We start from the raw sequence: 27971 nt of genomic DNA on the forward strand, positions 1-27971 counted from the left end.
TTTTGTTTGTGGCACTTGAATGTAACATAACTATTTTTTATTTTCGCTTCATTGTAGTTTTACAGATTTTGACACTACTGAAGGCTACTGAATGATTCCATAATTGATATCTACATAACTGCCACCTAATTTAGTGCGAATGCCAGTGCATAATTTACAACAGCTGTGCTAGATAATCACAGGCCTTAGCACGAGACAGCCTGTTGATCTTATATTCCTTTCCAGACATAGCCTATGAGTATTTAATTTTTCTACTAGATCTGCTTTTTAATTTCTTCTTCTTTGTTAAAGGTCATATAACCAGTAGAATAATATTGTCACTAAGTAACATCTTTAAGTGGTATTCTCTGCAATGCTATTTTTATACTGACGGACTTTGGCTGATTTTCATTGCTACAGAAAATAAGCCAGATACTGTTCTGTACTGAAGTGATGCAAGCAAGACTATTTTCTTTAAAATCATCTGGAATTTGGTAATTGTCCTGTGATAACCAGGAAGTAAGGAAGCACCCACTGAGCTTGAGGCCACAGATTAAGACACAGAAATGCTGGTGTCTTAACCTCCTGCTGCAGTCAATGGGGTGATACAACCTAGTCAGCAAGCCAACAGAGCCTGGAAATCACTTCATATGATCAGCCACTGCAGGCTCCGGTCTTTTGCTCAAATTTTTAGTACTACTTGGGGTTAAAGTCTCCTGCCTGTCATCCAGCTGCCAGTTCCAAAGAATGCAGATTTGACTGTAGGTCCTGTACTGCATCTGCCAAGCTCATCAAAATGTCCTGGATAACCTAGACATTCAAGGTTATCTTAGGACAATCTTAAACGTCAGAAAACACATGTTTAGGCAACTGAACCAAGCCCTGCGTGACTTCTGAAGGGTGAGCCAGGCTATTCTCCAGAGTTCATCTGACTGTGCCGATAACCTTCAAAGTCTACAATGGGTACTTAAACTTCCTTGCTTGCTCGAGTACTGCTAGTCCACCAGCTACAAGAATAATAATTAAAACTTTTGTTACAGATCTATGAAGTATATATTTACACATCATTACCATATTAATATTTTAAATAAGATGTTTTACGTGCCTCTGCTCAAATGCATGCACTAGAGGGAGCTAGGACCAAACCCTCCGTACACATGCCCTAACGCCGCTTGTCACTGTCGTTCCACAGGACTTGGAACTTTGCTGGTTCCATCCTCCAAGAAAACATTGACAGCGTCCCCAAATAACAGCTGAATGTAAGTTCATTAAGTATCTAATCCATCTAATCCAGATGTGAGGTTAAGCTGCTGTGGCTTCCAGCCCCACTCTGGTGGGCATGGCTGGAGCAGCCATGAAAAGAAGAAGAAGAAAAGGGGAAGGACCTCTCACCTCTGCTGTGTAATGCTTCGGGACTCCTCACATACCTTTGGAAGTCCACCTGCCTTTCACTGGAAATTCTAAGCTGAGGTCCCCACCTTCATCCTCTCTCATCAGAGCCTGGCAGACAGAGTAAGTGGGGACGCCCCCTCACAAGGTGTCTACATGAAATGAACAGCAACACCATCAGCTCTGGTAGCAACCGAGTCAGTTTTTCATCCAGATTTTTAAAACAGGGTTTGCTAAAGCACTTTCGCTCCGTCCTGTTTTCACTGCGCTGAGCCAAAGTGATCCCCCCCTCCTCTGCTTTGAAGGACACTGCAAGAAAAGCATTTTGTTTTTAAACCCTAACTTCCCTAAGTCAGAGAAAGCAAGAGGCTTCCAGTTTCCCACCTATGCTTAACTGGTGTCACTCTGCAGGGATGTACTACAATACAGCCTTTAACCCTACAGAATCCCCTCACGTGCCTCCTGCCATACACTGAACCCACAACGTGTAGAGCTGCTGGCCAAGCGTGACCGACTGTGCGTGTGTCAATGCAGGCACGTTTTGAGCTGTCACTCACGTTGTTTTCAGAAAGAAAGGACATACAGAAGACACTTCATCTTTTTTCAATATACAAGCTGAGAGCACATACTAAATAATTTACTGGACCCAATGGCATTGTTTTAGTTTTCAGCCGTCAGCTGATATTCTGTAACTTTTGGGATGACTTTTCGTTCCACTGGTGCTTCAAGGACACTGGGATCATCACACTCCACCCAAGGAAGTCAAGAAATCTTTCCCCTGGCAAGAATTCTAAGCCAAATGATAACTGTAGCCCTGCTACAACCTTCTTTTCACGCCTGGCATTGTGAGCAGAAGCTGTGGGAGCTTAAATGGGACAGGCTGAAGGCTGCGTGTTGATTTAAAAAGTGTGGTAGAGGCACTAGAAAGAGGAAACCATATCCCACAGATATGTAGAGCGGTGTGACACAGGCCAGGGAAGGAAATTTAATCTAGATAAGAGTACGAAAGTTCTTTTCTGAAATACACAGGAGAGTTTACATCCATACAAGAGGACACAAACAAAGGACATTATGACCATGAACAGAGTCTTAACCCAAGTTAATTACTTGCTCCTTCTGTGTTGGGCTAAAGAAAACCTGAGAGTAAGGAGTGTGGGGCCTTCCTCAGTGTTGTAGCTTTGTCTCCAACCCTTGAAGTTGTAAATAAACAGCACCCTTCGACATTTGCCTCTTCCAAACAAGAACTACTACTACTTTCCCACAAATACATAGGTTTTTACAGTAGCTTTTAAAGATCTGCAATGACTAAAAGAAAGACAAGAATGAGAGCAAAAAGACAGCAGTGGCACTCATTACAGAAGTCAACAAGAGGAGCTGCTGGGGTGGGACTCCCCTCCTGCACGTGCAGTGGTGCAGAGCTCTGGTGACGGACCTGTACCCCTTCCACGGGCAAGATAAAGAGGCATAACCCTCCAGGGCAATTTCCTTTGCCTTAACCTGGACATCTAGAAAAGCAGACAAATTGGGTGCCGAACTTCCAGAAGACTCAAGCTAATCAAGGGGAAACCCATCCCCATGTAAAAGCACCCCTTAGTTTCAGCACTGAGTTGTATGCATACACACACACAAATACATGCAACTGAATCAACAGTGACAGGTGCTTTTTACAACTCCTGATAGATTTTTGGTGCTGTTAACGAGATCAGCACTGGGAAAGGAAGCGCTGCTAGATGAAAAAGGGCATTAATGCCCACCTGTGTCTCCACGGTGGCACGAGCTACTTGTGTGAAAGTATTCCCATCAACTAAGAGACGAGACTTCTTACTGGTCCTTTGGTAAGTGTATGTATTTATTCTACTTTGGCCACTGTTGGCGCCTCTGGTGCTCAGGAATGCAGGTGGTGGAGCTGCCCTGGCTGCATTCCCGTGCTGGAGAGGGTCCCCAGCTGACCCCCTCCTCAAACCTCCTCATTTTCTCACAGTCTTTCTTCAAGTCCCTCTGTCACAAAACTACACAGGGTACCACCAGATAATTTTCTGCTGCAGATGCTCTTCTGGGAAGGACAGTGAAACGCACCTTCTGCTTGCTGCACTTTCTTCCAAGTCCCAAGCATTTTTTTCATTAAAAAAAGCGAGCCCTTGGAAAAGAACGCACAAAACAACAACCTTCTTTTGATGAAAATGCTAGAAGCACAAACACCACCACATTGGCAAATGAGTCGTTAAAAAAATAATAAAAATAGACAAAACGGACTGGTATGTGTTTCTTTGAAAAAGTAGGGTGTATTTCAGAGGTAGTATATTTTTCCTGGATTACTATAAATAAACTCTTGCAGCAACTTCTATTTTTCCATGGAATACTGAAACAGTTTTGGGGATTGACAGTAAAAAAGAAAGATAAAAATCTGCTGGTATAACATTATTAAGCAAAATATTTTAACTGATTTCTTTGTAATTGCTTGGCAGGTGGAAGGGAATGAGATTCTATTAGGTCTGCAACAGCTTGTCAGTGTGACCAGGAGCAATGCAAGGAAAGGTCGCGGGGATGTAGCCCTTTCCCTTTCTCTTGGTGAGCAAATCTGCTTGATTCCTCCCCAGCTCTCGGGTGGAAGTTCCTCAGCATGGTCCTAAAGCGACAGAAAAGCCAGAGAGACACGGCTACTGCGCAAACCCCTCTCTTGGCAGATGTTGGGACGCATTGGGTTGGGAATCTCTACAGCCCCAACAGAGGAGTTGAATCTGTGTGCTCTGAGCCACAACGGATACGTGTTCCCTGGGAGCTGGGTCCTACAGGAGGAAGGGGAAACCCTACCACAAGGAAAGCTGCTGTTAGCACAACAAACTGCAGAAGAAAAGGAGAAAGTATCATCTTTCCTAGTCTGCCTCTGCCAATAACCCCAGGGGTTCTTCGTAACAATGTCCTTCCTTAGGGAAATATAACTCCCAGGTTAAAGATACACTTTCAAACATAAAGCAGGCACAGTCGTAAATAGCTTGAGCACTTTTTTTGATCACTGGCATTTATTTTACATGAAACATTCTACTTTGCTTCCCTCTTTTTTTTTTTTCAGCTGCCTTGTCCCACTTGTGATTTTAGACAGCTTCCACGCTTATAAATTAGTCGCTTCCACACACCGCATGGAGAAGGCTCCGTAACACAACTGAATGCTTGAAACCTGTGATGATCTTCCTTTTGAACTTAGGAGTTAATAATAGACTTGTGTAAGTAGTCCAGTACTATGGTGATTCTAACTCCAGCTGGGTTAATTACACAATAATTAGGTACAAACATCGCAACACAAAACACAGCTACATCGTTATTTGCAACAAATGTTAACTCTAAATAAGTGCAACCTGTCCCACAAAACACTTGCTATAAACGACTTAAAAATAAAAGTAAAATTTGATGGGGTAAACACAGAAAAAAAAAAAATTCTCCGGGAGAATTTTTTTTGTTAAAAAAAAAAATCAAAATAAAAATCTCAGCACTCATTTAGAGTTCGGGGTCTTGTGAAAGAAAGCTTTAAAAGGAGCAAACCTGATTTGCTGTGGCTGTTGCGGCGAAGGGAACACTTGTTGCAGGAGTTGTTGCTGCAGAGACAGTGGCGGCCGTAGCGTTGTGCATCATGGGTACTTTCAGGAGGGGAACCATGGAAGCAATGAACAGGAGGGTGCAGCATTATGGTAAGAGAAGTGGTATTTTTGGCATGGTGAATATCAAGAGCGGCAAGCCATCGTCATGGGTTAAACCGGCAGATGGCATGCAATCACAGTGCAAAGCGAGAAAGCGTGGCGGAGAAATAAATAGGGGAAAAAAAAAAGAAAAAAAAAGGGAAAATAGCTTATTACAAGTACAATTAAAGGAAGGTTGTCAACACAATCGGCGATTCCCAGAAAAAAGAGCGAGGACCACTGAAAACACAGGCGTTATCTCTAAGAATAGGACTAGGTGCGCAAACGAGGTCTCTACCAAAATAGCCCATTACCTGAGAATTGCTACACGGGCAATTTGTTTTCCCTCAGTATCAATATAAAGCGCTCCAAAATAAAATTCTATTAAAAAAATAAAAACAGAGTGGCTTGTACTGGGGAGGAAACTGATAAATGTTTAACTTAATTTTTAAAAACAATTAAAAAATTAATTATTTTCATGTATCTTAATTTTGAAGTAAGCCAGATACTCCCTGTCTTCCTTTATAATCCAATTTATGCATTTTTCCTACTAGCACTGCATAACTGTTAGAATTTATCAGAGTTAAATTACCATCTGCTCTAAGGCAAAAATCAGGAGAAGGATGATAATAATTTTCCTGATTTAAATACTACTTTGTTTGATCTAAAAAAACAAGATCGATTTTGTTAAAGTCGCTGCTTTTGCTCATTTTGAAAATGAATTTTAATCAGCATCTTCATGGGAGAACTATTAACTTGATGTCTTAAAGGCTTGATATTTTAACTGCTTATCTGAGTAGTCCACAAAAAAAAATCACCGGAATAGCGCTACAGAATAGAAGAAAGGTTACTTTTCCATCTTAGAGGCTGCTTCACTGGACTTCCATTTTGCATGTCCAAAATGTTAATTCCAAGCTGCAATTATATTTAAAGAAGGAGCAAGATTCAGATCATGGGTTTCAACAGAACCTCTGTGGATCAAAGTAGTCATTTCTGGGAAACGCCGATAAAACTTTCTAACACACAGCAAAAAGGAGAAATAGGCACACCACTATGAAACTTTAAAACACTGATGAAATTTGCTGGCTTTTCCCAATAATTTATGATTTTATAGAACTAGACAATATAAAATAGAAAGAGAAATAAAACTCTGAAAACTGAAAAGCAGGCTGGAATCCGTGGTATTATGCTTTTGCAGTGCAGTTGTTATAGCAGGTGATATCACATCTAAACTGCAGCTTTCATCTACAAATCTAAATGCTCTGCAAAGTCAACCAGAAGGACAAGCGAACCTTTAATTCTAGCCAGTGTCTAAATCTTGCCTAGGATTTTTGAAACAAGTGCGTATACATCATATACAGTACAAAAAGAGATCAATAAAGAAATTTGGAACCTACCAATACTGGTAGCGGGTGTCATGCACAAAACTGACCCTGCGTGTCATGCAATGATAGGTGAAAAAAGTGGATAAAGGGAAGAAACAGGTTAGCCGTTTAGAGTTAACATTCAAAGTGAGATTCAAGCATAACCACAGAGAAGTAAGTTAGTTAAATGAAACTGTAAGGTCATTCATAGTTTTGCTTCAACACCAAAAAGGTGATTCCGTTCTTACTAAACTCCTGGTTACACTGGGTAACTTTTGGCATGTTTCTGTGCACATACAAGATACTTCATGAACTTTTTTAATTTAGTGCTTTTATCTTTTCACATAGTGCTTTTGCAGCAACAGGGTTTTGTTCATAAAACTTTGGTTAAGTGTTTCAGTATTTGGGAATTTTGGAACTCACTACGTAAATCAGACAGCTCACCGTCGCACAAGCCAACATTCACCAAGAAAGAAATTAAAATGGGATTCTGTGATTTGCCGATACTGTTCTGCAGGGGATTTGCCAAATTTCCATTTGATATTAATGTACTCATTCTTAATACCAGAGGTGTACAGGTGCTTCTGACCAAAGAAAACACTCCTGCAACAATTTCCCAAGCTAAGCACCTCAAAGTGTGTTACGTTCCAGCAAAAGGCTCCCAACACACCTCGAAGATGCTCTGGAAGAGTCTCTCACCCACCCTGCAGTTTAGTTTTGGTGCCTAGCCCATTTTTACCCCCTTCTGGGAAGACCAAACGAAAAAGAAAAGAACAGCATATTTTCAATACGGTGCATACAGCAACCTGGTGAAGGCGAGCAGGTAAGGAGACCAGTCCCAGGTACACGCATATTTGATACAAACTCAAATACGCTTCCCACGTTCCTGCTCAATTACTGCTGCATCCCCTCTTTGGAGCATCACAGCACCACTGCACCTATGAATGACCTTACCCAAGAACAGTCCTCGGAGAATACACAAAGTTCCTCCTCTGGAGGCTATAGAAACACTAACAAAGAGCAATGGGAAGAGAGAAAAGATCTGTTGTTTTTAAGATCATTCACCAAACAATAAGGAGAAGGCGACAAAGCAGTTAAACTGATGTAGAACAAACACAGTGCAGAACTTTGGAGGAAAGCCATGCTAAGTCAAGCCCCACACTTTTTATTAGGGGAGCAAGTGGTTAAGAAAGCAGAGAAGTTATATAAAACAATTACGTTTTATATATATTCCAGCAGCAAAACTTGTCTTAAAATTTAACTTAACACACACACACACACACAAGGAACACATTTGAAAATTATACCAGTTCAGAAAATATCACATAATCATTTAAAATCCAACAGATAATGTCATGCATTTCTCCTTAGGCCAGGCTAGCATGACAGTCCTTACACCCACCCCATCCAACCTTCCCAGGAAAAGTAGGAACATCAGATGTAGCATCTTCAACAAAAAGCTCATGACACCCACTCTTATGGAGAGGGTTCCCCTTTCCTAAGCTCCCCCCATACCCAACTCCTCTCTCTATCATCCTTTCCAGGTGCCGATGGTGTTCGCAAAGAGCAGGAGGTTCAGCGCTTTGAGAGAAATTTTCTGCTCTGGGCTTGGGCTCTATCTGCTGCTACGTTATCCCTCCATTTCTTATTTTCCCACACATTCGTTTTGGGGCTTGCCAACAACCTGGCCCTTAAGGTTTGCTTCCAAGATCCACCCTTCCTACCATTAGAAATTTGTAAGATAAAACTATAATTACGACCATTAGCTGGAAAGAGGGATGGACAATAAAAAGTACAAAGAATGAGCTGCTTAAGGAAGCATGAGCACTCCAAAAGTCTGGAAAATATCCAAATGCTATCTGACTAAAAAAAGGTTTAAACTACTGTATTTTTCCATAATTAATTTAATATCCTTGGCAACTGCAAAATAACAGAGATAAGCCCTGAACAGGAGTGCTTAAGAGAAGGAATAATGCATATCATACCGCAAATTCTCAGTGTTACTATGCAAAATAAATTTTTGGAAACTTCTGTTTGTAAGCACAGGGCGGTCTTCCATTCATGTCCAGATAGGCAGTCTCACAATTTATTTATCTTTTTCAAACACTCCCATAAATGTCAGTATGTTTCCTGCCACAGATATTCTAGTGCACCAATGTGCTAAAAATATAGCATGCTATAACTTACTATTATAAATATAGGGGCAGGCTCCAAGGCTGTTATTCAGGCCTTATAGCAAAATTCCATGAAGTCAAAGCCATCTGTGTTTGTTTTTATCTTAAAAAACATATGGGAATGCCAATAGATTGGGAAATCATCGTGTGTTGCGCTTCATTCCTTGTTTAACCGATATTATTTCTATAAACTAAAATAACATCGCTGAAATGCCAAGCGTATTTGCAAACACATAGTTTTAAACGATTCTGGAAGTCCATGCTCGATAGCGTTCTGATCCTGAAATCTGTGATTTGTTAATTACAAATGAAATCATGTAATTCATTAGGCAGGCTGTTTACCTTCGGGAAGTCTGGAGTGGGGGCAACTGCCATAATTTAGAGGAGAATGCTTCTACTGTTTCCACAAGCACCTAGCACATTCTTTCCCTCGTGGCGTTTTGGAGAAGCTCTGATTTTTACAGAGTTCCGAGCACGTGAAACACAAATTACGTTCACTTGATTCCAGATCACCCCCTGTGAAGAATTATAACCCCGGCTCTTGGCCACAAATGCTAAGAAAAGTGCTGGTGGCGTTTGGTGGTGAGACACTGGCACAGGTTGCCCAGAGAGGGGGTGGAAGCCCCATCCCTGGAAGTTTTTAAGGCCAGGCTGGATGGGGCTCTGAGCAGCCTGATCTAGCGGGAGATGTCCCTGCCCATGGCAAGGGGGTTGGAACTAGATGATCTCTAAGGTCTCTTCCAATCCTGACAATTCTGTGATTCTAAAAGGCACCCGACGTCCCAAAGCCCTTTTAGTGCGGCTGTGGGGAGCAGCATGTTTCGGCAGCGCTTCCCTGCGGCTACCAGCTCAAAGTTCATGGCTGGTGCTCCCCTCCTCACTCATCCCACTCGTATGGGGCCGGGGTGAGCCCCACGGCACCAAGACGGCACCTGAGGGAGGCAGAGGGGCGCGCCGCATCCACTGCACGCTTCCTGCAGTGTTGCCAAAGCACAACGCTTTTCCCAGCATTTTTTGTCAGCGGAGCTTTGCCCTCTCTTCTGCTGGGAGAGCGCCAGGCAGGCAAGAGTCAAGATGCAGCCAATTTGAGGTAGGGAAAAAAAAGGGCAAACTGCAGAGCGATGAACGAGGCCGTGGTTGTGAAAAGCAGCCTGGCGGCACGTTGATGCTTCTGCTGCAGCTCTCGTACTTTACGGGAAGAACTAAAATGCCGTGTAAATATCTGTGCAGACCTCACCTCAAGGTAGCGTAATGGACCCTTCCATGGAATGCAAACTGCCTGTCACAGAGGCTACCCAAGCAAGGCAAAATCGGTTCGGTGTGGTTACAACGTACCTGTTGGGATAAACGCTGCATGCTGCTGCAACTGAGCATTGGCAAGAGCCTGTTGATAGTGCAAGACACTGGGATTGAAAACGGCACTGGCACCATTGCTTTTTTCAAGTGCTTGTCTCTTTGGTAAAGGGTGAAGAACACCAGGAGGAAAGGCCTGTAAATAAGAAAGTTAGTTAAAACGGAGTCGCTTTTTTAAAGACATTGTCCGTAACATATACATAAATACAAAAACTGATTATTTTTTAAAGCGGCTAAAGATGCCTCGCCATGCATATTAACTCAAAGCACAGCAATGTAAAATGAGTGAAATATTGTTATTGATAGCAAAAGCATGGTACTATCAACCTAAAACTGTAGCAGCACAACTACTGAAAAGAAAGGCCTTTAAAGCAACGAAAATGGCATTGCCTTTAAATAGGTTTTCAAATATTATAGGGAGAAAAAACCACTTGTGTTTCATTGCCAAGTATTTTCCTTTTTAAATTTAAATATTGTTTCCTATTATCATACAGATTAATGGATTACGTTAAGCGTTTTCAATTACAGAAGCAGTTTTATCTCAATTCGACTTTTCATGAGAGGATATTTAAAAAAATGAAACCATGTTAGGAACCAAACTAAATCGTCTGCGTTTATTACGTATGAGAATGAGATGGATAAATACAGAGTTTCTGGTAAATTAACAAGTATGTGAAATCATTTCCAGTTGATGTTCAAAAGTAAAGCGATACAAATTTCATTAGTTGCTTCTCTGAAAAGAAAATAAAAATAAACCCAAAAAAAGCTACATGCAAAGCAAAAGGTGAAAGGTCAAAGTACCAGGTCTACAGTTGCTTCGAGAGGTCGCTTCATTGCTTTGGCAGTCGACTGAGTCTTTTAATAACAGGCAGCGAGCACATGATGGCAGTGGGCCAATGGGATTCAAGCGAATTAACATACAGGTAAACAGCAAGCAGAGGTGCATCATGGGAACGGCATTGCATTTGTGGATAGGTGAGAAGGAAAAAAATATTCTGAATGCAATATACAACATACAAAACACTAGGCATGCACAACAACAAAAATGTCTTCTAAAGAAATGAATATTACATTTTGAATTAGTACCGAAGCAAAAATGCATCTACTATACCTTAGTTAAAAGCATATAAGAGAGTAAAATATAGATGTTTGAAATTCAGGAAAGTTGAGTAAAACAGCAGCTTGCAGACACTATTAAGCATCGTATAAACACTTCACAGAGATGCAGAAAGTTTAAAGGATATGCCTATAAGAATTCCTGATAAGTTAGTTAAGTCACATTTTAAAGCGGAGAAATCAATTTGGAAGGCTACATTTTCAAATACAAAGCACTAGTGAAAGTTGTAATGCATTACAAATGATATTAATATCAGTGCTTGCAAGGTGAGGGTCTTTTAATTAAAAGAAGTGTGTCATTCAACAGATGTGCGGTTGAAAATGAGGCAGGTTCTCCTTTTCCAATACAAAGCAGAATAAATAATATGTCTAGTTACACTAACTTATCATTAATTCCTTTTTTTTCCCCTACAGCTGGGTCATTTTTGTGGATTTTTTTCCTTGTAACTTACCACATTACATTGAGGGGGAAAAAAGTTTTTTAGAATTTAAAACATATTTTCTAAATTTTGTGAGTAAGAATACTGCTCTTAGTTCATAAGTGAACAGTAACGGATGAGTTATGACACTAGTCCAGCATTATTAATTTTTTTAAAAAAAAGTATTTAGGCATAGTACATAGGCATACACATTTCTATATATTTTCATAATAAGATCATACTTATGGCTGATACGATGGCATTCTGTAAAAAAATCTTCTCATATAATATACTACGAAGTTTTATCGTGTAAATAACTCTCACAAACCTTCAGAAAGGAAAGGAAGATTTACTTAGAGATCGGACTTTTTATTTCTGTTTTTTAAACACAGGCTAGTATTTAGCTCTTTTTAGGATACACAGATTATGTCTCTCTTGACATCAGCATGTGGAAATAGGGAATGAAAGTGAAAAAAACCAAGAGGACAAGGCACAAAGCGGCTACAGCTTACGGTCACAAGATTAGCTCGTGCCAGCAGGGCATTTTGCAGGGTGCATCTGCCTACTCCTTGTTCCTGGCTCAGTTGCACCTCTGTAGCGTGAGGCTTCCCAACGCCCTCCCCGTCTCTCCTTCAGCACATTTCTGGATTACACGCCCTGATCTACAGGATCTGCTCATCCGCCAGGGCCCAAGACTCAGACATAACAAGAAATTTGTGGCGCAAAGTGAGGATCTGGAGACATTTCTTGTGCCCAAGCAGGCTGAGGTACGGCATCCATGTGGTAGCCGCCACGGAGGACATCGCTCTGTCTGCACAGGGCACAGTCTCAGGTCCACTCTGCAGCCACCGCGGATGGAAGTCTAAACGGAGGTGAAGCACTACTACCGAATTCAGCGTTATGCAATGATGAAGTCGTCAAATGCCTATCAGTGTGAAGCACTTCAGTTAATTACCTTTATCATCCCAATGCAGATCTTGTCTGATCTCACTTGTCAACTTATTATCTCTGTGTTTATGACATTCTCCACTTCTACAGGCTCTTCTTAACCTCACCTTCCTATTTTGAAGCTTTTTGCTGGCTTTCTCCTTATCTTCCGCAGCAAGTTCAGTCTCACAGTTTCCCCAGCCTGAAAGCTTTAACTCTATCTGTTTCTAGACCAACTCATCAACCTTGTTTCCATTTAGCCTCCTTCTCTTTTCAGGCATTAAGACTAACTGTTCATTTTTCTTTCCAGACTTTCATCTTTTCTTCCACTTTGTCCTGACAGTAAAAGCTCCTTTGCCTTTTGCTGTTCCATCAGGCTAGCTCCTGCTCAACATCTGATCTTGTACGTAATGCCAATCACAAAAATCAATAGCTATAGCCTGGAAAAGGAAAAGACTATGGAAAGGAAGTAAAAACAATAATAAAAATGATCGAACATGCTGAGGCATAATATTTGTGTGTCAAATGTTACATTGGTACGCTATAATGTTTCCTGGAATATGAGCCTGGAGGCCTGCACGGATGTGCAAGGAGCTCCTGATTAAACTCAAAACACAAGAAGGGAAGCAAACACAAGAGGTGGAAGCAGGGATGGATGACCCAGGGGAAATGGAGACACAGCCTGAGTATGCAGAGATGGGTTAGGAGACCCAAAGACCACCCGGAATTGAATCTGGCAAAGGATGTGAAGGACAAGAAGAAAGGCTTCTCCAAGTGTATCAGCAACAGAAGAAAGACCTGAGGAAATGTGAAACTGCTTCTGAATGGGGCAGGTGACCTGGTGACACAGGACACGGAGAAAGTTGAGATACCGAACATCATCTCCACTTCAGTCTCTACTGGTAAGATTGGCCTTCAGGCCAGTGAGAGACCAGTGGAAAAGCCTCAAGTGAAGATTTACGCTGAGAGGAAGTGGATCAGGCTAGAGAAAATTTAAACAAACTGGGTGTACACAAACCCACTAGCCTGACAAGATGCATCAATGGGTGCTGAGGGAGCTGGCCAATGCCACTGCAAGGCCACTCTTAATTTACCTTTGAAATCCAAAGATTGCAAGGAAGTAAATGGCAGTCCTAGCTTCAAAAAGGGCAGGAAGGAAGGTCTGAGGAATGACGAGTTTGTCAAACTCACTTCATTCCCTGGGAAAACAATTGAGAAAATCCTCCTGAAAGCCATCTCCAAACATATGAAAGCCAAGGTGATGGGGGGGACTAGTCAGCAGAGATTTATGAAGGGGAAATTGTGCTTAACCAACCTGACAGCGTTTTATGATGAGATTGGCTTGGAGGGTGAGGGGAGCGGAATGGGTGCTGTTTCTCTCGACTTCAGAAAGTTTTTCAACACTGTCTCCCACTTCATTCTCAGAGACAAACTTATTTAATATGGGCTAAACAGGGAACAGCGATCAGCAACACAAAGTTCAGCTGCAAGCCATTCACTAGTGGTATAAACGTCGGAGGACTGGCTGATACACAAGCTAGATGTGCTGCCACTCAGAGGGACCTGGAAAGGCTGGAGAAATGGGCACAGAGGAACCTCACTAAGTTCAACAAAGAGAAAAACCAGAAACCCTAGACACCACTACATACTGAGGGCCACCAAGGCTTGACAGAAAGGCCCTCAAGGTCCTGGTGGGCACCAAGTTGAACATGAGCCAGCAATACATCCTCACAGAAAAGGCAGCTGACAGCAGCCTGGGCTGCACTAAGAAGCATATCAGCAGCAGGTCAAGGGAGCTGGTCGTTGCCCTCTACTCAGCACTGGTCAGGCTGCATAAGGAATGCTGCATCCCAGTACAGTAGAAAACAGCCCCATAAAGCCCCCCAAAGATGATGAAGGGATTGGAGCACCTTTAAGATGACAAAAGGATGAAAGAACTGAGTCTATTCATCCCGGAGAAGAGAAGATGCCAGAAGACCTCACTAGTGTATATAAATACCTGACAGGGGAGTAAAAGTGGAGGCAGACTCTTCTCAGCAGTACCCAGTGACAGGACAGGAGGCAACGGGAATGAATGTAAACACAATAATTTCCACTGAAATATAAGATTTTTAATTTTTTTTACTGTAAGCATGATTTAACCGTGTAGCAAGCTGTCAGGAGAAGCTGTGGAGTCTCCATCCCTGCAGACTTTCAAAAGCCAATTAGGCATGTCCTGAACAATCTGCTCTAGCTCACCTTGTTTGAGCAGCAGGACTGGACTCGGCAATAGCACATTTTAATTTAGGACGTACATTCTTCAGTGACTTTTTATGCTCTCTGATGGACCATATGAATATCTGAGGCTTTCTGAGTTTAATGACAGATGTCACTGTCCTCTAATGCACTTCACATTTATGCTGTACATGGTCTATAGCCTCTTTCATATCATCTTTCCCTTTTCTTTTTCCTTCAGATGATGAGGTCACTTAAGATACTTGAGTAAAAATTTCTAAATTTCAGTGTAAAGGAATAGACAGGGCATTTTCTGAAAGGGCCCAGACTGCAGAATTCATGGATCTTCAATAGTCTTACAAGCTTTGCCTACAATGCTCTAACCCTCCCCACAACGCTCACCCGTATGAGCACCCTCTGAACCAGAGCAATGCAGAGCAGTTCCTCCAGGGAGGAAAACCTCTCAGATACAATTTCCACCTGTAAGCAAGTGAATCGTACAGATAAGCATTTGTATTTCTGTCTTACTTTTGCTCTCTAGATCCAACTAAGTATTCTTGGTCGTTCTTCAGTGGCCTTGCAGGCGCATGCCTTTTCTATCATTTTTTTGTTTTTATTGCCACTCAGGTATTTTTCATTCACTTGACCTCATTATTTCAAAGCTATATTAAAAAAAAAATAGTTGGATTGTGAAGCATCTTTTCTGTTTGGTAGTTTAAGTATGTTGTAAAAATATTTTTAATGTATTTTTGTGCAAAAAGTTACCCTGAATTACAGGTCCCTGCTGCCTTCTCACGTGGCATCAGAATGATAGAATTTCAATTCTGCGTTTCCAAAGATACTTTTATTTCACTTTGAGGCTAATGCAACTCCAATTATGGCTTATTTAAAATCACAGGATACATATCCAATCACTACTGAAGTGCAGAAAAATGAATCCACTCAGCTCTCTCCTTTCTTCTTTAGTATACTGCCTAGAAATATTACATTCTCTAAATCGACAATAAACATTGCACAACAGAAGCTAATCGGAATAAAAAACCAATCTTTTGCTTTAATATCCAGATAGTATTCAACTTCTGTAAGCACAGGGAAGTTTAACTAAAAATCATCTGATTTGAAACAGAGGCTGGAGATACTATAGGAAAAAGAATATTAAAACTTAAGAAACTCTCTTCTGCTCACAGGCTTACTTTCTTGCATATCTTACCCTTTCTCCCTAAAAAAGTCTGGTCTTTGCTAATTTGCTAAATACAATATCTTGGGGTAGTTATATACTGTACTGTATTGTGTTTCTGGTAAGCTTTTTACCCAGAGAATAACTGCATTGTCTGTAACTATTGTATGCACTGCCCACAAGTCCACAAACCACATCTGCTTAATTATTCGTCCACTGCCAGCAATGAGGACAACGATTCTTTGATTTGCTGCCAGCAATTTTCTCCCAAGTCAGATCCCGCATGCCTGATTTATTTAACATTATCAATACCACTCTATTTAAATTTATCATGTTTCCTGGAAGCAACTGTAAGAGAGATGCAATACTGGTAAATGGATGGACTGATGGGTCTGAATAGTTTTAGGCAAGAGCTTAAAATATCTGAAAAGAGAAAGTCCTCAGTCTCTTCTGACTATAGATACTATGTTTCTATGCTTTTTCTTAATAACTCCCATTTTAGTTTACTACTTTTAAAGCCCATGATTCAAGTAACTCGCCCATGGCAGTGGGAGAGGCAAGAAAAGTCTCTAGGCATGAGATTCATCTAACCAATGTTCAAAAAGTCAACACTTCTTAGTCAACGACAGATGTGTATCTATAGAGGGGAGTTCTTCCTTGTCCTTGGAAAGGTACTAACAGTAGATCGGATGAATGTGCTGTTTTTTCTCTACTACCTATAAAGGGAGATCAAGATGGCTAAGATAGGCTCAGATATCTAAATGTCTGACATCTAAGGTGGAGTAAGTTGAATCTTACTACAGGTTTCATTTCCACTACTGATCTCTACGGCAAAAGCTCTCTCCTTGCTTTTCTTCCTTTTCTTCCAAATTTCCACATGTGTATCTGTCATCAAAGAGCTAAAACAGCACATGTGCCCCTGTTTTCCAGGGGACATAGAGGCTTATCAGTTCTATTTCTGTTTGGAAATACTAGGGGTAAATTTAACATATAATCGAGGCAGAGAACAGAAGTGGTATAGAGTGTCATTTGCTTCACTGTCTTGGCTAGAAATACAGCATTAAAATAAGGGCATAAAGAAAAAAAGTGCTTCCTCCCATAAAGCAACAGTAATAATTTTATAAATTCTTATCTTTTACCAAAAAAAAAGAAAAGAAAAGAAGAAGAGGCAAAAGAGAAAAGAAAGTATAAGCAAACAGCATTAAATTGAAGCAAAATAGGCATCAAAGAGCTTCTGTCAAAAAAAGGCAGCCATATATGCCAGCACTTACCATCACAGTCGCAGCTGCTGCAGCTGCCTGGGCTGCCACCGCAGCCTGGTTGGCTTGGTGTTGCGCCGCTTTGATTTTGGCCTGCAAATGTGCAGGAGGGTGAAAATACTTGCATTTCTCCCTCATGCAACGACCTTTTATGTAATCCATACACACGGTTACGGTGTTGTCGTTTGTGTCAATCATTGTGCTGTCTGCCGGATGCGCAAAGCGGCAATCAGTCTCTCCACGCGCACAGTTTCCCCGCTGGAACTCCCTGCACACCTACGTGCAAAACAACATGGCGTTGCAGGGGCAGAGCTCGGCGCAACACGGAAGGGCAGGGAGAGCCCCGCACCCCCAAACGACACACCTGACCCCTTCCCCGCTTTAGGTCAAGTTTTTCAGTGAGTTCAGCTCAACAAACCCTTTGTCTTCTTCTGGGAGAGGGAAATGCATCTATTTTACCCTCATGGGCTTGGCTCCTCAGGCAGCTCTGCGGTATGGCGGCTAAATAAACTTGACATGCAACAGAAGCATTCCCAAATGCCTTTCCTTTCTCCTGTCTAGAAAACACCTGGGAAGGTAACTTACTGAGGTAACTGCCTCTGCAAAACTAGCTGGGAACTGCAAAATATTCACTCCCTTTCTAACTACACTTTATATTCTTGCAGCATCACTTCTTGCTGAGACCCGGGACAGATGTGCATCAAACACACTGTATTTTTTACAGAGTCTACCCCCTCTGCTTCCCTCTCGTGAGACCCCACCTAGCGTACTGCATCCAGTTCTGGAGCCCACAGCACAAGAAAGATATGGACGTGCTGGAGCGTGTCCTGAGAAGGGCCACGAGGATGATTAGAGGGCTGGAGCACCTCTCCTATGAAGACAGACTGAGAGAGTTGGGGCTGTTCAGTCTGAGAAAAGAAGGCTCCAAGGAGACCTTAGTGTGGCCTCCCAGTATCTTAAGGGGGCCTACAAGAAAGCTGGTGAGGGGCTTTTTAGGATGTGGGGTAGTGACAGGACTAGAGGGAATGGATTGAAGCTAGAGATGGATGGGTTCAGATTGGACATTAGGAAGAAGTTCTTCCCCATGAGGGTGGTGAGACACTGGCACAGGTTGCCCAGAGAGGGGGTGGAAGCCGCATCCCTGGAAGTTTTTAAGGCCAGGCTGGATGGGGCTCTGAGCAGCCTGATCTAGTGGGGGATGTCCCTGCCCATGGCAGTGGGGTTGGAACTAGATGATCTTTAAGGTCCCTTCCAATCCTGACAATTTTATGATTCTATACAAACTAAACGGAGAGCCTTCTTAAAAATAATTTTCCAAAACATGCAGAATGAACATGTTGATTTTTCCTAAAAAGAAACATGCTCTGGACACCAGTGCTTAGGCTTCCAGGAAAGGACGTGTATTTCTGCAAGAGCAATTTGGCCTTCTCGTTTACTTGGATCACGGATTCCGCTAAGCCCAGCCGTGCAGAGATCCATCAACACCAGGGAGGCCCTGCAGAGCTGGGGACTTGCTCCTTCAGCCTGCTGCAGGGCTGGTAACATTTGACACCTCCATCTGTAGCTCAAGGCTGAAAGGTTCTACCATTTCCTAATATCGATCTATAAGGCCATAACATTCCCCAAATGTCAATGCATAAAAAAGGGCATAGAATTGACACTGCAATAAAAATGTGCTTGTTGGGTATTTCATTGAGACATACCTTCACAGGCATGTTATACGTGAAGTATTTTGGAGGAGATGAATTTCATAAAAAATGGAAATTCATGTTGATGTCTGTGTCCTAAATCTGAGCAAACACACTACCTTAAAATCAGCAGTGTTTAATTACCAGTGGCTCCAAGTGTAGGAGTCCTGCCTGGCTACAAGGTCTTTATTCGGAGCAACTAAATTTAAGCATCGTTTCTGAAACAACAGTTTTTCCCTCCAGGAGCTTTCACACAGCCTAATAGAAGATCGAATTTCTAGTCACGGCGGTGTCTACAGTACCTCCAGTTTATCAGTCCTGAGGAGTTTCTGGGTAGCAGTTGAACCAGGGACTGAAACCGGTGGACTTCCAGGAACAATGACAGGCGGCGTGGGTAGGATCTCGGTCGGGACTAAGCCAACTCCCGGTGTTACTGGCGTTAGGTAAGGAGCAAAGCTAATAGCCGTGTTCGTTCCTATTGTGGGACCCACTGGAAATGTGGGCTGCAAAAGGAAAACACAGATCAAGGTGAAAAAAACCCAGCCCCTTAATCGAGAGCTTCATAGTCGTCTTTCGCGTGTTCTTTCTGGTGCTCTTTCATTTTCTTAATGAAAAAAAATCCAAACAGCTGGCAAAACACACGGCATGCTCTCTTGTTTTAATCATGTAACACATTCCAGCAGCACACGAAGAACCGCCTTTGTAGCTCTATTATTGGAAAAGAGGCTGCCGATGCAAATGAAGATGTACTTTGAACCCGAATCTCTATGGAGGTCCAGCTTACATTGCAGGCTTATTTACACATCTAAAAGCAAAAGTAACACAGACTTTACTGCTTTTTCGCAATACCTGCTTTCCTTGGGAAAACAGGCTATTTTTCTAACTACCAGATTTCATAGGTGAAGTGTTATTAACTATATTAAAACCATATTTCTAATAAGACTATATATAATGAGCTCTTTGGCATGTTACTTCCATCTGTTTGCATGCTGTATTTTGCCACCTCCTGCAATTATAGGTTACTAAGGCGCACACATCGAGAAACCTCACCTTTGCGAATGTTTGTGTGCTCAGCTGTCACTAGTGGCAAGCAGAATAAATATTATAATCTCAGCTGGACACAATATTTAGAAAGGGATTATTCAGGCTTAGCTAGAGTTCATATTACGAAAAAATTTGATTGGAAGGAATGATATGGGGCCTAAAAATCTGTTTCATGCCTTCCCACAGCAAGTCAGTGAAGTCATGACCAGAAGAAAGAGCACTTGTGTGATGCTAAAACGCAGCCCTACCAAGGCAGAATGGTGGGTTTGTTACCGCCAGCGCCATGGGGAGGTGGAGGCGGAACATCATCGTGGCCAGACCTGGAAAGTGCTTTAGTTCTGCAGGGCTGACGTTAACCCCAGGGAGTGAAGCTATAACTATAAACGAGGAAAAAACCTCATAGGAAAAAGGGACACATCTCAGATCAGTTTTGTCAGAAATTAAGTTCCCAAATAAGCTGGCAGCTAGAAATGAACCACACAACAACTGAAAATTAAAGGAAGGCTTAAAAAACACTGAACAAAGGAGAAGTGTCTTTCTCATGAAGGCGGCCTGCACAGCCTCTCTTGGAGAAAGGAGGCCAGCCACACACAGCACGTAGAAAACACTCACGAGAAAGCACAGGAGCTAGAAGATTTATTTCTGTTTTGCTTTGATTTTGTTTTTTTTTTGTCTTTGGCACCAATTACTAAATTATAAATGAATGTGGGTTAGTGCCAAGAAGATGTTTTGAGCAGCAGATTAGCCAGGGTACTCAATTGTACAGAAATGGCATCTACCTGCCCCTGAGAGTTAAAAGTGCATAATGCTGGTTTTATCAGAGATCAAAACTACTTGATATCAAACAGCCAAGTTTATATGTCAAGTGCCAGCTAAATTCTTTAGAGCATAATAATCAACATCTAAATGAAACAACGGTTCAGCTATGTGGAGGACAGTATGTGTTATGTATAATATAAATAACAGCTTTGTATCAGATATAATTTTAAGAATAAATCCACATGTCAAATGACTTCTGTGGAATTTTCTTTCACTTTTCACCCATTTGGTCAAGGCTGAGTCATCTTAATCTGGCAATTTATGCGAGACAGAGAAATAAAACCCAGCACTTCTATCACAGCAATCAGTACAGAAGGCATTACGTCAATGAAACTGTAAAGTTCAAATGATGAAATGGGTGACTGGGAAAAAGTATAATTTTGCCCCTTCAATCTTTCTCATAATACTAAGAGATGCTTCAAATCTTATTTTCTGGTGAAAACTCAAGTAGTAGAAAACCAGAAAATAATCAAAACCCATTATGCCAATATACCAAGTACATTTTTTTGAACATGTACCAGAAATTAAGGGACTCCTGACACCCAATTTTCGTTTGTGCCTCCCACCTTATAGCAGATATTACAAGTGTAAAAACACGCTTGAAAAAAGCATCTGAGGTGAGCTTCCTGTGACCAAATACAGATGTCTTCTTCTGAGATGCTTATACTTGTCTCCTGTGATAGTCCATAGAAAGAAAAAGGCACTTAAAAAAACCAAATCATTTAATCCAAATGCAGACGTCTGAAACACGCCAAGCAAATAGTAATGAGAAGTGCCCATGTCTTTCGATAAACTATAAATGGACCTTGGAAGCCCAACACAGAAGTTGATGCCAACGCTCCAGATGCCTCAAGTTAGAGAAAGAAATCCCTCTCCAGTGGGATGCCTTACACTAGGCATTCAGATTGCGAAAACATAATTAGCAGCCATGTATGAAAAGTTTAATTCAGATTACTTCCCTAACCACGCTTTGGCAGTCTGGTACAACAAGGAGCTCAAGTGCAAAGGCAGCCCAGAGCAACTGATGATTTTAATATATACCCGAAGATGCTGCTCATGCATGCAAGACTCTAGTTGTATGTCACCTTCTGGATTTGAAGTGTCCCAGGCAACACATGCATTACCTTAAGAGAAAATGTTGAGTTTGTAAAGTGGATGCATGCACCAGCAATTCTCCATCTTAATCTGGGACACTTCAGATTTCAAGAGAGTAAGAAAATGTTACCTAGAATGTCATTAACCTTTGTTCCTGGTACTGAGATTAAATACTATTTAAAGCCATTCAAACCCACAGACTCCTGAGAAACTCTGCGCTCCTACTCCTACAGCTTACTAGCAAATTATTATTATTATTCCACAATTTTTCACCTCCAGAAAGATTATAGGTAAAAACCTTGCAAAACAAGACTAAACCTGACATGAACTGAATGAAGGGGGAAAAAAAAGATATGAAAAGAAATGCAGATTATTCTGGGATAAAAAAGTCTATCAAATCTACAGCAATGCTCCATTATATCTTCAAATGCAAATTTAAATTAATGTATCTCTAGCATCTTGGCAGCTCCTTAAGTCAACAGATGTACATTATTTTTATTGTTACTAGGTTAGAGAACTTTTGCAGGTCAATAAAGTCTTCAACTTTACTTACCATTAACACCATCAGAGAAATATACTTACCACTGGCTGTAGTGGTGTCCCTGGAAACATGAACTGCATCTGCTGGGCAAGCATTGCTGCTGCAGTTTTTTGTTGGATTAAGTTGTTCCTACCATTGATTTCCAGTTGAGTTTTTAAATGTGTTGGTGGATGAAGGTACTTGCAGTTCTCCCTTGTACAACGACCCTGGAAAAATAAGTCACACTAATTGGTCCACTGCTTTTGATGATAGTTTAATGCCTTTGAGCAAAATATTACACCATAAACCAAGCAAGAACTAATGAAATACAGGGTGTTTCCTGGGAACTATGCAGCAGGCTGGGAGGATTTGATGGCTTTGAGCTCTGCCTCAGTCCACTACCTCTGATTGATCGTTAAGGCTATTAACAACAGGGGGGGGAAAAAAAAAAGTGAAAGACTTTGAGGCAGCATTTTCATTGTTAAGTACAGATCACTGCTATAAAATTAATACTCTGAGTATTACCTAGACTGCCTGAACTAACTCTCATGGTATTTTGGCTAGAGTATCTGGTGTTACCATAACATAAACGTTTTTTGTAAACGACATTACATTATGAGTAACAAATATAAGCCTTCTTTAAGTGAAACACAGTTTTTAAGTAAATGATATTAAAATAATTGTGTGTTCAGGGCAGTAAAGATCTAAAGTGGCCACTTTCTGTTTGTGTTTTCTCTCATATATTCACCCTTATTCCACTTGACTGCCTTCTGGCCTCCTGTTTTCATTACATCAGCACAACTTTGAACCATTTCCACTCAAGTATAAAAGAATAGAAGTCAATCTGGTACTTTCGCAGCCTAAATTTAGAAGCAGCACATGGACCTAAATCTGAAGGTACACAGCAAAAGGAGAGCTCCCCATCAACCTCAAAGCAGGAGTTTTTAGACAGCTGCAAGACAATAAGAGCCAACAAAAATATGGGTGGGCAATCACCTCTGAGGTGGCTTGTGCTGGAGGAGATGGACATGGAGCACACCTCCACAAGCAGTACATGCTGACTAAAATGTGAGTAGAGCAGCCTAAGGCGTGCTGATAAGTTTCCCCGAAACAGAGATCGTCGGGTGCACCAGCAGGTTGTGCAGCTGCAGGGCAGGACCTGCTGAGATCAGAAGCTTCTCAACGACACACCCTACAGTCACAAAATTTTAAGAGCTGTGACCAGAGGACCTAGAGCATGTGTCAAATTGCATTTGACACACTCAATTTGTAGATGGTAAGTCTCCAAACTGAGATGTTTTTAAAAAGTGCTTTTTAAGCTTTCCATTCACTGGCATAAGGGCTTTCCGATTTGTGGCCAAGAAGGAGTATCTTCCTACAACCAAGAAAACATTAAGATAGCCAAGAAAACATTAAGATCCCTTATGCAAGAACATCATACAGTACTCACGTACACCAACTCTGTGAATGTATATGCACAACAGAGCCACAAAACCTTCAATACACTTCAAAAGTCCCAGAACAACAGTGTTATGTTACCCTCGTTGCTCAGGCACCAAAACACTGCTGATTCTGACTCTAATCTGCTATGCGGATGTAAGAACTACCTATACAGGAGTGAGTTAAACATAGTTCAGGAAGGTTCTTCTGCACGGAGCCTGCTGAGAATGCAAGCAGCTATTTCCACAATACTCAACTATCGAGAACAACCCTTTCCTGAACTGCGCCTGGTCACTGCCCAGGAACGTGATAAACAGCAGAGGCCAGAAGAGTTCAAGAAAGACAAAAATTTAACAGAAAAGTGGTCTTGGTGGTCAGGGACACTTCTTGGTGCTGTTTTAACCTGCTAGTACAGATGCAGTCAATTTCAGGACATCATGCCTTCCTTCTGATTTCTGTTGCGCTAGCCACTAACGCTGCTTTAATGAAGTTCACAAAAGGAACTTTACGTTGTCAGCTGGCATGAGCAGAAGCAGAAACAATTTGACGGTCATGATTTCACGAACATAGAAGAAGGCTGCCTCTTCCATTCGGAGGTGAACAAGGCCTTTATAATGTTAAACTTGAGCACGCTCAGCGCAGGCAATGAGCAAACGCTTTTGTGTTGGCTGACGAGGCCGACGAAGACGTTCTTACCTGAGACCTATTTAACCCTAACTTCTTTTGTTTATGAACGGTTTATACAGCAAATCTGAGAATTAAACCAGCAAAATTAAATCGAACTCCTTTGGGTGCTGGAAAGAGCTACCTATGGAAACAAAAGTGCTCCTCAAACAAAGGCTGAAAGAAACTCTCAACCACGGTGGCTTCTGAAGTACCTTAAGCCTTGGAGTGCCTTCAGCAAGCCCTCCACTCCCCACCTCTGAAAGCACACAGCTACTCTATACCATCACTTCAGGCTCTGCAAAGCAACCCACAGTGCACAAAAGATTGGTTATTTCAGAAAACTTTCCAAAATAATCCTACCATACAAAAATGTACTGTCCTCATGTCTGTGCCTCATTTACTAGTTTTTTGAGCTCCTGGTTAGCAATGAACATACTATAAAAGAGCTGTGTGGCCCTGTCACGCTACTATAGAAAGCGCTGTAAACAGATCAAGCCTTGTTGAAATTAAATGACCCAAAATAAACCGCAGTGGAATGAGCACTGAAAATAGTGAGCAAATTAATCCAGCCCTAGCTACCAACATTAAATAAATTCTGAGACCAGCTTTCACTTTTTGGACCTACAGCAGTTGCAGGAAAATGCCTATAAGCAACTTTTCTTACCTTTTTTAACAAATGCTCTATATCCCTGTGAACTCCTGATGAGATTAATTTCAAAGAGGAACCAGGCTGATTGCCAAGTACTGATTGTTGCAAGAACAAAAATGCATTTTTTTAGTGTCGTCTCAGTCAAACGAGATCCTGGATTGTTTTATTATAAAATCAAATATGAAGTCCAACTGAGATGACAACACACGTCAACCAGACATCAGAACAGACAACTGTACACAACATGCAGGAGTATTCAACATATTGTGCGAGTCAACATCTACAGGAAGAGCCCACTTTGGATTCTTGCAAAAAACCCCACTATGCTAGCAGGCCACCTCGTAACACGTACAGAGACAAAACTGAGTGCTTTAACTTTAGGACGCATCAGTATGAAGCCTCTGGAGTTGGTTGGTTACAGCTCTTAAAACTATCGCAGTTGAGGAGCTCCTCCGCAGACATTCACCCCCCGCTCCGGCATATGGCAGCACAAACTGCAGGATGAGGCAGGCAGCAGGGAAAATAATTGCTTCATACAAATTTTAACCTGCTCTCACATATGAGTCAGAGTCCTGAAACCGAGGGCGCAGACAGATTGGTTTGAAACTCGGTCCCTAGAAACTCCTGTCACCTGTGAAGCGAAGGTTATCAACAAGCACATCATAAGCTGTGATGCACTTCCCATGTGAGTTCACCCGAAAAAATCACTTTCAATGAGCCGTCTCCTTATCTGCAATGAATAGTAACAATGACCAGACATCAGATTAGATTCTCAGCACTCTCTCGCACCCCTCGTCCTGCAAAGATGGTACCTACCTCTGACCTTTCATTTCTCTTCCTTTGCCCTCTGCAACTAGCCTAGCCCAATGCCACATTTCAGGCGGGTAATGGAAAGTTTTAGTAGAAAAACTACTTTTTCTGCTGCTAATTATCCAGACTGGGAACATGCTGAGGCTCGCGTCAGGGGTGTGCCACAGGCTTCATTCCAGTAAAGAACTGACTGAGAGAACTGGGATTGTTTAGCCTTGAAAGGTGATGGCTGAGAGGGGATCTTCTTAACGTATATAAATATCTGAGGGGTGGGTGTCAAGAGGAAGGGGACAATCTCTTCTCAGTGGTGCCCAGCAATAGGTTTAAGTTAGAACATAGCAAGTTCCACCGCAACATGAGGAGAAATTTCTTCACTGTGAGGGTGACAGAGCCCTGGCACAGGCTGCCCAGAGAGGTTGTGGAGTCTCCTTCTCTGGAGCCTTACAAAACCTGCCTGGACACGTTCCTGTGTGGCTGCCCTAGGGGATCCTGCTCTGGCAGGGGGTTGGACTAGATGATCTCTAGAGGTCCCTTCCAACCCCTGACATGCTCTGATTCTATGAAAGAAGTGGGAGAGGGAAAGAATGCACCAAGGAGCTGGGAACTCAAAGGACTCCAGTGCCCATCACCCAGGCACAGCAACAAGAGGCTCCGTATCTGCAGGGCCAACGGGCTTGGGAGCTGCTACCCAACTGGCTTAATATCATATCCACATCCCTTAACAAGCTGTGCCACACTGTTGACTTTTTAAAAAAAAAATCAATAGATTTCCCTAGTAAGAACAACAGGTAGTTCGCCTAAAATCAGTGGTACAAGACAGCCCACAGACTGGAGTATATTAAAAAGCTAGGTATATGCTAAGAATTATAATTTCAAAATAAGCAAAATGAGGTGCAAAACTTTGCATATTCAAATACGAAGAAGACACTTTCCGTCTACGAGTTGTATGACCACATCTCTGCCTGAATACTTGATAAATCCACAGTTTCCTTCAATATTTTATTATTGCTGTCAATAGTAACAATAATAATAATTCATCCCGGCCCAAGTTGGAAATTGCTTATGCATAATAATGAATTAGTTTTTACTTTCTAGAATTACCTTTAGCCTTCATAAAAATAACATGTCTGAATTTAAAAAAAAAGGCAAAACAATGTTTCTTTTATCTCTTAAATTGAGAATCAACTAATGCATCCACAGCCATTTTGTTCTGGTCCTGAATTCTGCTTTTAAGACAGGGGTCAATACATACTCTTAGCATGCTTATCATAGAAGTCCTGATAGTAAATGTAACAACCTCAATGCATACAGTCGATCCAAAACTACTCTAAGACACTTTTCTGCAGCACAGTGTGGTGGAGGGTTGTGGGTTTTTTGGCAAAAGGAGAGGCTAATTCAGGTTGGAAGAGATTGTGAGAGGTCTCCAGTCCAACCTGCTCAGACCACGGTCAGCTCTGGGGTCAGACCAAGTTGCTCCAGATAGGTCTTCAAAACCTTCACAGGTGGAGCCTCCACAAACCTCTCTGAGCAATCTGGTCGACTGTGTGGATGCCCTCACAATGAAGAAGATTTTCCTTATATTCAGTAGGAACCTGCCTAGTTTTGGCTTATGCCAGCTGCCTCGTGTCCTCCCACCATGCACAGCCATGAGGAACTGGGTTGCACCTTTGGACAACCTCCTTGCTGGCTGCTCTTACAGGAGGAGCATCACCATGCAACATCACCATGTTGTCTTTTGTTAGTGTGCTTGCCTCAGGTTTGAACCCTGAGGGATACGTGTTAAGTTTTTTTAAACCATATCAGCTAAATTAAGACTTCCTCTGTGCTCTACCTAATACTTTGGGAAGGCGGCAGCCATGGTTACCTGCTAGCCTATCAAAGCAGCAGCGTTACCCATGGGTAAACCAATCAAATTATTTGTATTTTCCTTAAACAGTTGAAATGGGGAAAGTCCAGCTTGAAGCTGAGCATATAAATCCAATGTTAACCGAGGCAATTTATTGATATCAATAGCGAGAAATAACAGAGCATGCCTCTCCCACCTCACAGCATGGCCTAACATCTGACACGGGACCTCCCAACACCTTTAAAAGACAGGTTATCCAACAAGGAGCAGAAACATGGAGGCCTGCTTCCTTGCAGACATCTGTCCCTTGTTCTCAGCCTTGCCCCCCAGGGTTTTTCCAGTGGCCCCCCCC

General features: G+C 41.9%; 1 protein-coding gene across 8 annotated transcripts in view; it reads right to left on the reverse strand.

Annotated features, from left to right (window-relative positions):
* The window catches only part of MBNL2 (muscleblind-like splicing regulator 2), a 72980-nt gene that overhangs the window by 12605 nt on the left and 32404 nt on the right, over positions 1-27971 (reverse strand). The window contains exons 2-8 of one of the 8 annotated variants that reach the window (XM_009864680.1): positions 22271-22435; positions 19033-19233; positions 17055-17318; positions 10732-10785; positions 9913-10066; positions 6437-6472; positions 4906-5000 (exon numbers count right to left, since the gene is read on the reverse strand). In XM_009864680.1, coding sequence (XP_009862982.1) covers positions 4906-5000; positions 6437-6472; positions 9913-10066; positions 10732-10785; positions 17055-17318; positions 19033-19233; positions 22271-22435 — 969 coding nt within the window. The remainder of the gene's footprint in view (positions 1-4905; positions 5001-6436; positions 6473-9912; positions 10067-10731; positions 10786-17054; positions 17319-19032; positions 19234-22270; positions 22436-27971) is intronic. The other 7 variants (XM_009864717.1, XM_009864695.1, XM_009864710.1 and 4 more) reach the window with 7 other exon arrangements.

This window comes from Apaloderma vittatum, unplaced genomic scaffold, assembly GCF_000703405.1.
Source record: "Apaloderma vittatum isolate BGI_N311 unplaced genomic scaffold, ASM70340v1 scaffold13350, whole genome shotgun sequence".
In the NCBI taxonomy this organism is placed as follows: domain Eukaryota; kingdom Metazoa; phylum Chordata; class Aves; order Trogoniformes; family Trogonidae; genus Apaloderma; species Apaloderma vittatum.